At 39.7% G+C, this 12,695-nt stretch overlaps 1 protein-coding gene across 7 annotated transcripts in view; it reads right to left on the bottom strand.

The window, feature by feature from the left end:
* The window catches only part of UNC79 (unc-79 homolog, NALCN channel complex subunit), a 240,407-nt gene that overhangs the window by 92,049 nt on the left and 135,663 nt on the right, over positions 1–12,695 (bottom strand). For all 7 annotated transcript variants that reach the window (XM_070250302.1, XM_070250300.1, XM_070250306.1 and 4 more), the window contains exons 21-26: positions 12,377–12,456; positions 12,144–12,292; positions 6,871–7,028; positions 3,688–3,869; positions 1,728–1,929; positions 900–1,079 (exon numbers count right to left, since the gene is read on the bottom strand). In XM_070250302.1, coding sequence (XP_070106403.1) covers positions 900–1,079; positions 1,728–1,929; positions 3,688–3,869; positions 6,871–7,028; positions 12,144–12,292; positions 12,377–12,456 — 951 coding nt within the window. The remainder of the gene's footprint in view (positions 1–899; positions 1,080–1,727; positions 1,930–3,687; positions 3,870–6,870; positions 7,029–12,143; positions 12,293–12,376; positions 12,457–12,695) is intronic.

The raw sequence follows: 12,695 nt of genomic DNA, 5'->3' as shown, positions 1-12,695 counted from the left end.
AATCATATTTATGATTAAAAATGGTTATGTTACATAGGCTGTCTTCTAAGAAACGCCAATGGAAAAGCAAACTTTTCAGCTTCTGACAGGATAAGAAATATGTTTTGTGGTGTTATTTTATTACCTTCACAGCAGTTATTTAAAAATTAAATCACTTAATAAATTTTACAAGTTAGAAATATATTTAAATATACTCATTCACTAACATGGTGATTTAGTTATGAATTTTTAATTATTTGACATTCATGAGCCATTGCTAATCATTAGAGTTCATTTAGTCATTTGGTAATGTGTTCCTTTTAAAAGTGCAATATAAAGAAAGACCTTTAGAAAACAAGTATATAGGGTCTTTTTTTTTTTTAGGTTGGCGATGAAGCTTGTTTTTATTTATAAATTAGCTAGTGAAGTTGGGCAGAAATTCAACTTCTCCTCAGCCTGATTTTTCTTTTCCGTTGCACCATTATTTTTGGTTTGGCTGCCTCTATCATGCATGAAAGGAAAATGCTCCAAATTCCCACTCGACCTCCTAGCTGCCATGGGTCCTGTCAGTCTTACTCAGGAAGCTCTTAGGTTACAAGGCTGGTGGTTCAGATCTTCATACCCTAGGACTTAGGAGCAAATAATTCTTCTATGTTTCATGACAAGCATGAATGGATTTGCTGCCTTCTACATTTCAAAACAACCTACAGGTGGATGAGGGTTTTGCTTCGGCTGCAAACTGGGAAAAGCCACCCAGGGCACTGGCACCTCTGGGTTGACCCTCTAGGGAATCTGAAGGCCAAAGCTGCTGAATGAGCTCAGTTGCTAAACCTGCTACTCTTGTGAACACTCAACAAGACAAGTCAGCCTCAGAAAGACATTAAACAGATTTAAAGGAAGGATGGAAGAAGATACTCAACGAATTTTGGAGGTTAGGGTCTCAGGGAGGGAGAGCGCCCTCTTGGATTCCGCAGGCCCTTTCACACTGTCTCTCAGGGAACGCACGCTCTTCTGGCGGTTCCTTGCAAAACGAGCCCTCTTGATCTTCCACAGTGCTGCATCACTGAGGTTAGCGACGTTGGTCCTTACAGCAGTGATAGCTTTGCCAAAGGAATTAGAGGTTATCATTTTCCTTAACCAGCTATGTAATACACCTAGTTTGACACAATCCATCTGTGTATATTTTCAATATTAAAATATTTCTTTCAAGGATACATGAATCATTCATCTTCCTCTATGATGAGTCTCATATTAAAAATCATGACCATTGCCTCTCATGACGATCACCTATCATTTTTCTGTTTAGACCATAAGATTAAATTATCTAATTTTTATTATCACTGCATAAATAGTTGATTGCCCAAAGTCTTTTCCCATGTATTTAGAGCTACAGGTAACTGATTAATCAGCATGTAAGAGTGAACTTGCAAGGTGCAAACATATCTCACAAAACTGTTCACAAACATCATAAACATGATGATTGAATGATATTTAAGGAACACACAGTCACAAATGGTTATCATAGGTCCTCAAGGAAATGAGGAGTTTTGACTTTGGAATGCCAGAAAATAGTTAACCTATGGATTACTACAGCAGATATTCAGGAAACGTTTGATGAACTGAGTACGTGAAGTTAAGGCGTCCTCCATAACGGGAAGTGAAACTGCATGCAGACTGCCTTCTGCTTAGCTAACAAGCTCAAGGACAGGAGCTGTGACTGTTTAAAGCAAGGTCTTTGTTTCGCTTACTTGTAGGAAAAGGAAATTCTTTGTTGCAATCCAAATGTAGCTGAGCTTCCAAGGAAAGCGTCTCAAATCTATTGACAAAGAACTCCCAGCTCAAAGCAGGAATATCTTGCTTAAGAAAATGCAAGAGTAAAAGTTTGCTCAATATTGTGGGTCGATCTTTAACCACAGTATCAAACTGGAAGTCAAGACAAAGACACAGACCCTGGAGAAGAGGGGGAAAAAAGGAAAGTCAGATACAAACATCTGAGTTACTTCAAAGCAAATACACTAAGTCAGTGAAAGAAGGCAACCTCCTCAATCCATACTTATAACGTAGAATGATCCAACTGATATCATTTTTGATCACAAGTTTTAGTAGGAAAAGAAAATGCAGAAGAGGAGCTACTCCTAATTGTAGAATATCTCTTAAGTTTTGATTCAGAAATCTGAATTAAATGAATATTATTGATTTTCTGATGCATTTAATAATAACCACTTAATCCAAATACACTCAAACCAGTGCTTCTTTTTTTAATCTCTGCAGTTTCTATTAGGAAAAACATACTTTCCAAGCTACATTGTAGAATATCCAAGAAGATGGTCTTTAAATTTCCTTTCAATGCTAAATTCCATGATTCTAAAAGAAAGTAAAGTCATCTTGTCTTATTAGAATGTGAGTGGAACATATAATCTTAAAATATCAAGTTGGAATGGATTGAGCATCCATTTCTCTAATATATGTCTACCATTCCTGTTTTTAACTGAATGAAATTTAAAAAACCATAATTCATCCAACTATTCTATTCATTCCTCAGCTCTCATTTAATAAGTCCCTCCTATATTCCAGGCCCTGAGCAGAAGTCAGACATACAACTTCCTAGTCTGATTAAGAGCAGCAGAGAAGGACTATCCAGAAGACAACGGGCAATTTTGACAAAGGAGGTGTGGGTCCACATGCAGCAAAACCCTATAATTTTTCAGATCCTGCTCAATTTGCCCTTTATTAGTGTCTTTTACAGAAGAACCCTTACACTGGATTTCAAGGCAGTGTACACACACACACACACACAGACACACACAGACAGTTAAGAACATGGACTCTATTACGAATCAGACCTGAGTTTGCTCTGCCACTTAATAGCCGTGTGACTCTGAAAAAGTTACTTAACCCTTCTAACCCTCAGCTTCTCTAACTGTAAAATGGGAACACATAAAGTGTTATTGTGAGGGCTAATAAGATAACGCATGAGGGACATCTTCAATACATGGCCCTGGAAACACAGTACCTATTTGATAAATTTTAGCTCTTGCCATTACTTAGCGTTAATAATAATGATATAATAATCAGGTGCCAACGTGGAAAAACAGTAGATCAGGACGCGGGAGGTTCTAGCCTTGGTTTTCGCACTAATTCACTCTGTGTCCTTTGGTAAGTCACATTATTTCTCTGAGACGTACTTCCTTCAATGATAAAATAAAGGTGCCAAATAAGATCAACACACAGCTCTCTCCAGGTCTCATATTCCATGTTCCTTTGGCTTTAATTTGTGCTGTTTCATTTTGGTAGCATGTTTACCTTCTTATGTTTTGCTGTGACTTATGTTATAATTCATCTGATTTCTCCTAGCGTCTAGTCACTAATGACAAGGACTTCCAGCCCTGGAGCCAGCTAAATGATATAAGATAAAACCAGCCTAGTTTAAAATTCTGCTACAAAAAAAGTTATACAAGAATCAGATCTGTCACAAGTGATATCAGCATATGGACAAAGACTGAAAAGCAGGTATAAACAAATAACAACAAGAGGTCTGTTAATAAGGTGTGTTTCTGGGATGTTTTTCCCAATTGAAAAATTTCCACTGCTACCATCATCACCGTCGTCAGTGTTATATGTGTTTATGTGACAAATGGCTCAGTGACTTAAGAGAGCAGAGCAGAGCACTGTCTGCAGAGCAGATAAGACACATCCAAGGCACGTCACCTGCAATGCTGGCCTCTTTATGGTGTCAAGCAGGAGACCGGCCCTGGTGGCCACTGCTGGGTTGACGTCCTCCACAGCTGTCAGAAAGCAGCAGAAGGCATGGGCCAGGGAGTACTTCAGCAGGTGGTTTTTGGTCACTGAGTGAATATCCAGAAATCTACAAATTACAGCCACTTTTTCCACTGCAACATAAAAGGCAGAGGACCAAAGAAATGGCATTATTTAGACAGTCTGAGAACTGAGCCCACCAAGAAAAAGTTAACTCTGGGCCCCCCCCGACACATTGATTTTAAATACCAAAAGGAAGTTCTAATGCCACCTTCTCCAGTGTTCCATTTCATCTGTGCATCTGTGTACTCAGTGCAGTATTTTCTGCAGGCAGCCTTGATTTAGTGCTGGGTTGTTGGGGTTTTTTGCATTTTTTTTTAATGGTCTTTCCCTTGTTGAACTTCCAGCTACATGTCAAACTTTTCAGAATGCCTCCATGCTCATTTCTTTGTCTTTTCCATAGAGGTTCTGCAGGCTGCACGGGGAGGCAGGAGGTGCCCACCAGGTCTGGCTCTCGGTTCTGGATCCCCTACTCCACTCTTAGTATGTCACGATGTGAAATGACAACCAGTCTTCCTGGGGCTATAGAAGCCACATATTTCTTCCATGAATAAATGCACCCTTACTTGATAAATTTCTAAATCTCCTGCAAATCTATGTTAAATGATTCCAGCCACTCTTAAAACATAATTTTATAAAAAGTTATAGTAGCTAGTGAAACAATATAGTTCTGTGCAAATAAAGACGTTTCAGTACTTTGCTTAAGCTGTTCCAGCAACCTGGAATATTCTTGATATTATTTTCTGCTTATTGACACTCTACCATCCTTAAAGAATCTGCTGCTGAAATTCCAGCTGTTCTCTGAAGTCTACTTTGCCCTCCTAGAGTGGCCTCTCCATCCCATGAACTCCTGCAAAAATACTGTTCATTTACATACAGCATTTATGTGTTCATATATGGCTATATGACTTATCTCCTTTTGTGTTCTTGAATTATATTTATACCTTTATAGTTTCTTAAACTCTTCTTACAAGTTTATATTTGGTCTTATCAATTAAATTAGGAGCTTTTGGAGAAAAGGAATCAGCTCTTATACTCTTTTTATTGTTCCCATAGTACCTAGTACATATAGGATTTATTCAATAAATTCTCTGATTCACTTATTTAAAAAATATATATTAAGAACATATATACAACTAAGAAATCATCCTAGGTACTTGGGAGGAGATGGAAGTAAATGGAAAAATAAATTGTTATGGACTGAATGTTTGTGTCCTCCCCCCACAAATTCGTATGTTGAATGTGATGTGTGATGGTAGGACTTTGGGAAGTAATTAGGTTTAGATGAGATCATCAGGGTGGGGTCCCCATGATGGCATTCATGTCCTTATAAGAAGAGGAAGAGAGATCAGAGCTCTCTGTCTCTCTCTCCACCATGTGAGGAGACAGCAAAAAGGTGGCCAGCCACCTACAAGCCAGGAAGAGAGCCCTCACCGAGAAAGTGAATTGGCCAACACCTTGATCTTCGACTTTCCAGCCTCTGGAACTATGAAAAATAAATTTCTGTTGCTTAAGCCCCCCAGTCTGTGGTATTCTGTTAGTGCAGCCCGAGCTGACTAATACGTGAATCGTTCACAAGTCTTGACTTCAAAGTCAAGTCAACTAAAACAGACAAGACAAGTATAACTATAACTGAAATGTAATATAAAAAGCTGTAAATCCTACTGAGTTGTAAATAAAATGGTATGGAAGATCAGAAGATGAAGAAATGACTTTATCCACTGGGACATCATTGAGGGAACCAAGAAAGCGGAACTCATTGTGGGCATTTGAAGGAAGATCAAATGGAGGTGGCATTTGAATGGGACCTAGAAGGGAAGACAATTTCAGGTGGAGAGCACAGAATGGCCAAGATATGGTTGAGGGGAAGCAGGCAGCAATGGCATGTGTAGAAAGAAGAGAGGGAAATGAGGCTGCAAACACTTGTAGTTAGACCATGGGAGGCTCTGAATGTCAGGTTAAGGGGTCTGAACTGTATTCACTAGGCATTGAAAACCCATGAACATTTTTTGAGGAGAAAAGTGACATAATCAGGGCTGTGATTCAGAAGATTAATCTAGCAACAATCTAATCTTTAAATTGTAATGAAAGAGCATAAACATTTATCTGCTTTATTTGTATTTAAATGCCTATAAAATGTTACCAATACCATGTAGTTTTTTGCTAGAAAATTTTAATCTAATTCCCTACAACATCACGTGCTATTATATAAATAAACCAGCCTCTGGAATTCATGGGGCATAAAAGGCAAGAACTCTTTGAGGTGGCCAGATGTTAGGGAACTGAGCTCTAAAGTATAATAGTTAACTCACCTGATGGAACTTCCATTTCTTTCCCAAATTTTTGAGACACTAAAATATATGGAACCATTCTGATGAGGCACACTATGGTATGCCAGCCCCACTTGCTGCCCCCTGAAAATGGGAGTCCTAGCAGATTGGGGTGACAGTGAAGCCAGCAGATGTGAGGCTAAGAGAACACATCCACGTTCCTTCCTTACCCTGTTCCTCTGAGAACTTGCCATTCTAAGCACTAGGAAATTGTACCCATCACTGCACCAGACTTGGTCCCTGATGCTTCAATGGCAAGGGTATAACAGCAGAGATTCTCAAACTTCACCAATTACCGGGAGAACTTATTAAAAATGTAGATTCCTGGCCTCACCCCCTGAAATTCTGACTCAGTAAGTCTAGGATAGGGCCCGATAATCTGCATCTTTAACAAACATTCCCAGTTACTCTGATGCAAGCAACCTATTAGATTGACGACATAATTTATCATTCAAGCCAGGACCCATCTGAGAGTAAACAAGGGTACAATTAATAAATACACCTGGAGAGCAGGCATAACCTGGGACTGTTCTAGGCAAACCTGTGCAGATCACCCTACCTAAGGACACTGCAAAATACTATTATCAAGGAAGCCTGGCTAAGTAGAACCACAAAGAACACCAGCAAGCAGGACAATGCCCTTTAAAAACAAGGGAGGATAAAGGAAGGCCAGAAATAGATGTGGTGCCTGGACACCTGGTTTACCTTGTGACCAGAGAGAATTTTTAAGCTAATACAGAGGTACCTGCTTCAAACCTCATCTTCCAGTCCTTGCTGTTGAAGTTGCCATTTATAATTGTCCAGAAGATGTCAGCACCATGAGGAAGTGACAGAGCATGGAGAAGGAGAGGAACAGCCAATGAGGAGAGCTGGGAAAACTCAGACTTGACGACTCTCCACAGGCTGGGGAGTCAAGAAGAGCAAAGTGGTCACAGTTATGATAACCTTTCTAGAGAAAAATCCTATTATCTGAATTTATAGGAAATGTGGTTAACAGGTAGCTAGTAGAGATGCTTTTGGTGAAATTACACTCAAGACACAAGACTTTAATCCTCTGATACACTTTTTCTATGCTCTATTCTATTAATGTTTTTTTTAAAGAAATTACTTTCATGTAACAACATAGAAAAATACTTACGACTTATGTTATTTTTTAACATAAAAATTATATATTATAAATTCAGGTATATAAATGAACAATGACTGTTAAATAATATACAAAATTGATATTAGTTATGTTAAGATAATGGGGTAAGTGATTTTTAAAAAATTTTCTTATACTGAACATCTGGGGAGTTTTGTTGATTTTTTCCTGCCTAGCAGCCTTTTCCTCTTATTCTAGCAAAGAACGACTCTCTTTCTATTAAGAACAGCCTCTCCATCAACTGGCAGGGCTGTCAATCAAGGTGTTCCACCTTCCCTACTGTAAGAGTGATCACAAACCCAGGTTGATCAAAATACTTCAATGCCATGAACAGAGCAATTAGTCTGGGGTGGGCATATGACCCGAGCCTGGGAAAGCCAGAATCCTTTTCCAGGTATCGATATGATCTGTCTCCTAAGATCTCAGGAACAAAATGCAGTGTTGGTCTAGAGCTGCTAGTGAGCTCTTTCCCACCTCACAGGGCCAGCCTGCAGAGAAGAAGCCAACACAGATGGAAGCAGGCTAAGTGCTGGGGAGGGAGGGAGGAAGGGGAGGAGGAGAGAGGGTGCGCGAGAGCCCTAGTAACATCTCATGAGTACTGGCCATTCCTAAAACCAGACCACTATGGTCAAAATGTACCTCAGCAATTTTAGCTTAAGTCCGTATCAATTTCTACCAGGAAAATTCTGAATATATATTTTTAGTAATAATATATTATTGGTTTCAAATTTTTTACTCAATTATTTAAAGTATGCCTTTTGTTTGTTTTTGTTGTTATTTTGTTTTGTTTTCTATTTGGCTCCAGAGTTAATATCAGAATCAAAACTATTTGTGACTTTTAAAAAACTCCTAATGCACCACTAAGAGGGGGGGAGTGACATACATCTCCATTTACAGAGACCACGGGGAGTCACTTGTGCACTAGAGTTGCTTGTTTCTGAGAAGACATGCTAGAGCTGTGGAATGAAAAGAAACAATTTTCAAACACCACATGCTTCATCTGAGTCATGGAAATCAGACAAATATGGATCTAATCCCAACACTGCCATTAATTAGCTGCATAGCTATGTGTGAATTTCCTAACTTCTCTGAACTTACACTTGCTTCCAACGTGGGTTATATAAAATGAGATGATGCATCATGCTTGACACATAGTGGGTATTTAAAAACCTCACACTACTGTTATCATTGTGAAGCTAAGGATGATGGTGCTTCCAGAACACAATAATAGACCCTACACAGAATGCAAAGGAAAAAGAAGACGTAATCTGTGTCCTTGTGGAGCTTGCAATTTAGATGAAGAAGGCAAACCAGGTACAGCACTGCTAGAAAACCATCTCAGTGACAAAAGCCATGGATTTGGCCAGTCCCATGTGGCTTTCCCAGTTCTCTAAGGCAGCTTTCTTTGAAAAACACAGAGTGTCCTTTCCCCAGATCCCTTCATTGTCCGTCACAGTTTTTGTGTCAAGGTGGTACTTTGAGGAAAAAACCTGGGCTATGTAGCCCAAAGGCTGAGGCAGAGATCCCATGGCACCAGTAATCCATTTGGCTTGGGTTCGTGCCTGGTAGAGGTTGCTTCAACAATAAAAGATGGCCCACTTAGCATTCTCCCTCCCCTGGAATGCCCGCAGCTTCTGCCTAACTCTTGACCCTGCTCCTGCATCACTTTTGCCTGGACTTGCTGCTTGTCTCAGCTGTCACACTGATCCTTTCAGATTAGTCCTACTCTTCCCCACATCCAGGTCAGCCATGCTACCCTTCACCAGCTCCTCCCACTGCATCTGTAGAATCCCCATTTTATTAGGAGGAAAGTTCTTTAGACCCTCCACTTATCCCGTAGTATTTTTCTCTACTGGGTTGAATAATGTCCCCATCCAAAAGTATTCATGTCCACCCGAAACTTCAGATTGTGACCTTATTTGGAAATAGGGTCTTTGTAGATGTAATTAGTTAAGCTGAGGTCATGCTGGATTAGGGTGGGCCCTAAATCTAATGACTAGTGTCCTTATAAGAAGAGGAGAGGACACACACAGACACACTGACACACAGGAGAAAGTGACATGTAAAGATGGAGGCAGAAATTAGAGTGATGCATCTACAAACCATGGAAGGCCAAGGATTGCCCTGGCAGCTGCCAAAAGCTAGAAGAGGCAATGAAGGATTCTTCCCTAAAGCCTTCGGAGGAAGCACGTCCCCACCAACGCCTTGATTTCAGACCTCTAGCCTTAGAACTGCGAGAGGATGAATTTCTGTTGTTCTAAGCCTCTCAGTTGGCAGTAATGTTACAGCAGCCCTAGGAGGCTAAGGCAGCTTCCCTAGCCTCCACCCTAGCTGAAACCTGACATTTTCCTGGTAACACAATTTCCCCTTAACCCTCTCTGTGAGTCTTCACCCCAGTGTTCCCTGGCTCCAAATGATCCTTGCTTCCCACGTCTTCCTCCAGGCCTTCTCTTACCAACCTCTTTCTTTTGAAACCCATTACATCTACTCGTAGGGCCCTTCTCCATTCCTTGGTGAATATGGTAGCTGCTCAGTCTTCCTCCTCACCCAAGCCTCTGCTGATACCTTTAGTGAATCAAGCTCTGGTTTCATAGATCTCCCACTTCCTCAGTCACAGTGGCCTTTATCTCTACTGGCTGAGCCACTGACCTCACCTCTCAAACACTGAGAACACTCAACTTTCCCCCTCTGACCCTGACTCAGACTTATTTTCCCTCTTTTCTATACCCTTCTCCTAAACATCAATCCTCTCCGGCTTCATTGCCTCCAGGCTAGACTGAATCCCAGAGTCAACCATTTCATCACTCTGGAATTCCTTGTCGCTCTGATCTTCCACTATTATCAAATCACTAATTCCCACTCCTAAATAAACCCATTGCCCACTTTCTCCCATCCACTCCCAGGCCCTGGAGCATTAGTGAAAAAGAAACACAAATTCCTGCTAACTTGGTCCACCAGAAACTGGTGCTAGCTAACCTCAGCTGGACTTGAAGCTGGCAATTCTTTGGTCATTTCTTGTTGACTCCCCACTGCTTTCCTCACACGGGCTGTTCCATACTTTTTTCCATGTTCCTCAAGCTCCCAACCCAATTTCTATGCCCCCTACCTCTCAGCAGAAGACATCAGCACCTACTATTTTTAAGGTTCAGTCACCTGTTATGAATTCCCATTAACACTTGATTTCTTTTTTCCTCAAAGTCTCTCTCCTTTCAAAGGAAAGAGCATCCCTCCTCTTTTCCACCGTTGTTCTTTTAAAGCATTTTCTTGCCTTCCAGGACCTGGCCCCACCAACCTCTCCCTTTCCTCTGATCCTTTCCCACTGACATAAATATGTTCAGATCTTCTTTATCCTAAAAATCCTTGATGTCACTCCCTTTCCCCTCTAAGTATCTGATGTTTCCCTTCCTTTCCTAACAAACCTTTCAGAAGAAAGTTCTGTGTTGTATCTTTATATTCCTGAAGCCCTTGCAACATGCTCTTTGCACCCCCTTATATGTAAGTGGTTCCCAAGGATCTCTCTTTTCTCCATACTCATGCTGTTAAAGCACAACTCTGTCCCTGTTCATTTTTTTTAAGATTTTCCATAGATCACCAAACATCACTAAAGTCCCCATCTTCAAGGCCCTTCACACTTATGTCCCAACCTACTTCTCCAGCCTCATTTTCCATTTCTCCCCTAAAACCACACCATGCAGCAATAAATAAAACCTTGGTATCACCTAAGTATGCCCTGCTCATTTCTTCTTTCCAACTCTACCATCTGTTTACTTTTGACATTCCCACTTTCCACAAAATGTGCTGCCCATCCCAAATCTCTGCCTGTCAAAATTCTATCATTATCTTAATGCCCACCCAAATGGGATGTGTTCTGTGCCCTTTTCTAGTTATCCAGAAGGGAGCTCTCCCACCTCTGAACAGTACACAACCCTCATCCATCACACGTCCCTTGGATTGAGAGTGACTTATATAGACACAAGGTGACCTTGTATCTCAGTTTATCCAAGATCTTAGTCCACTTTATGCTTATTGTTTTGAGGTTATGAAGATCACACCTATTCACTCTCAAAAGTAAACTAATTTGAATAACAAATTTTGTGGTCACCTTCTGTATACATAGTATTCAGCCCCTTCCAAACTAGATTGCAAATTCCCAAAGTGCCTAGAATAACAATGTACTTAGTGAGCCCTCAGTAATATCTGTTGAATGAATGAATGAATGAGTAAATGATCAAAAGGAGTAAAGGCAGATAGAGCCTCAACTTGGTTTTGTCACCAAGTTAACCTCAACCAACCTTTTCCTTTTTTTTATTACCTCATTCTCTTACATATAAAATGAAGATAATATTTTCTGACTTACTTCCAGAAAGACTGTAACACTCATTTTAAGGTTTTCAGGAAGAAAAACACCATGTAAATCTAGGGCAATATTTTACTATTTTTCTCAAAATGTCTCAGTCATCTCTAAAAAAACACCCTATCAGACAATATGTGGAGAGATTTTAGATGTCTATTATCAGTTCTATTTCAAGTAAGAAATTGAGTCTTTACTCAATTATACTCGGTAAATATTAACTTTAGTACTTATTGACATTTTTATACAGTACACTGTATTCATAAGCCATCTAACAACCAAAAGGCATAATATAATCCTTATTTTGCCTTTTCTATTTCTGCAATATCTAGCAAAGAAAATTACTATTGACATACTTAAAAATTAGACTAAATAGAAGAAATAAAACTAGTTTCTACAAGTGATTAGGCTGCCCTGGCTAAGAAAAATAACCAAATGAGTTGGTAAGTCTTACTCTAACTTTAATTTTCACAGCTAAAACCTAAAATATAAACAAACAAACAAAAAACTTAGGAAGACATACCTTGCAATCAACATATGATCCTGAATGTAGGCTAAAAATTGAGGATGGTCTTTTCTAGCAATGTATAAACATTCTCCATGTAAACAGAGAATCTTCAGGCAATTGAGCATATTAAAAAGAATGTCTGGCTCTTCAAACTTAGCCATTTCCTATGCAAAGAACCACATAGTTACTAAGTTTTCTAAAACAGCAATGCTACCAAACCAAAAATTCAAATATTTCAAAAAATATACCTGGAAAATGGTGTATATTAGTCTCAAAGTGACTGGAAGCTGCTGGTAACAAAACTTTCTTTCAGTATCATTCTTTATTGCTGTGAAGAAATAATCACACAAAGGTTAGCATGATTCCTCCTTTCCCCCACCGCTCATGAACTGATCAAAATCATAAAACCGAGAGGAGTAAAGAGAGATATGGTACATATGAGAAAGTGTTTGTGTAATGTTTTTATTTGCTCTCCAAGTTAGCATATATCCCTTCTATGGTGCAAGTGCAGGAAACCTTCTAGACTTAGGATTCTCAGCTTCCACTTTGCACTGTGCAGTGCATCAC

This window comes from Equus caballus, chromosome 24 (genome assembly GCF_041296265.1).
Source record: "Equus caballus isolate H_3958 breed thoroughbred chromosome 24, TB-T2T, whole genome shotgun sequence".
NCBI lineage: Eukaryota > Metazoa > Chordata > Mammalia > Perissodactyla > Equidae > Equus > Equus caballus.
Note: the sequence above shows the minus strand (reverse complement) of the source record. Positions and strands in the feature narration are given on the sequence as shown.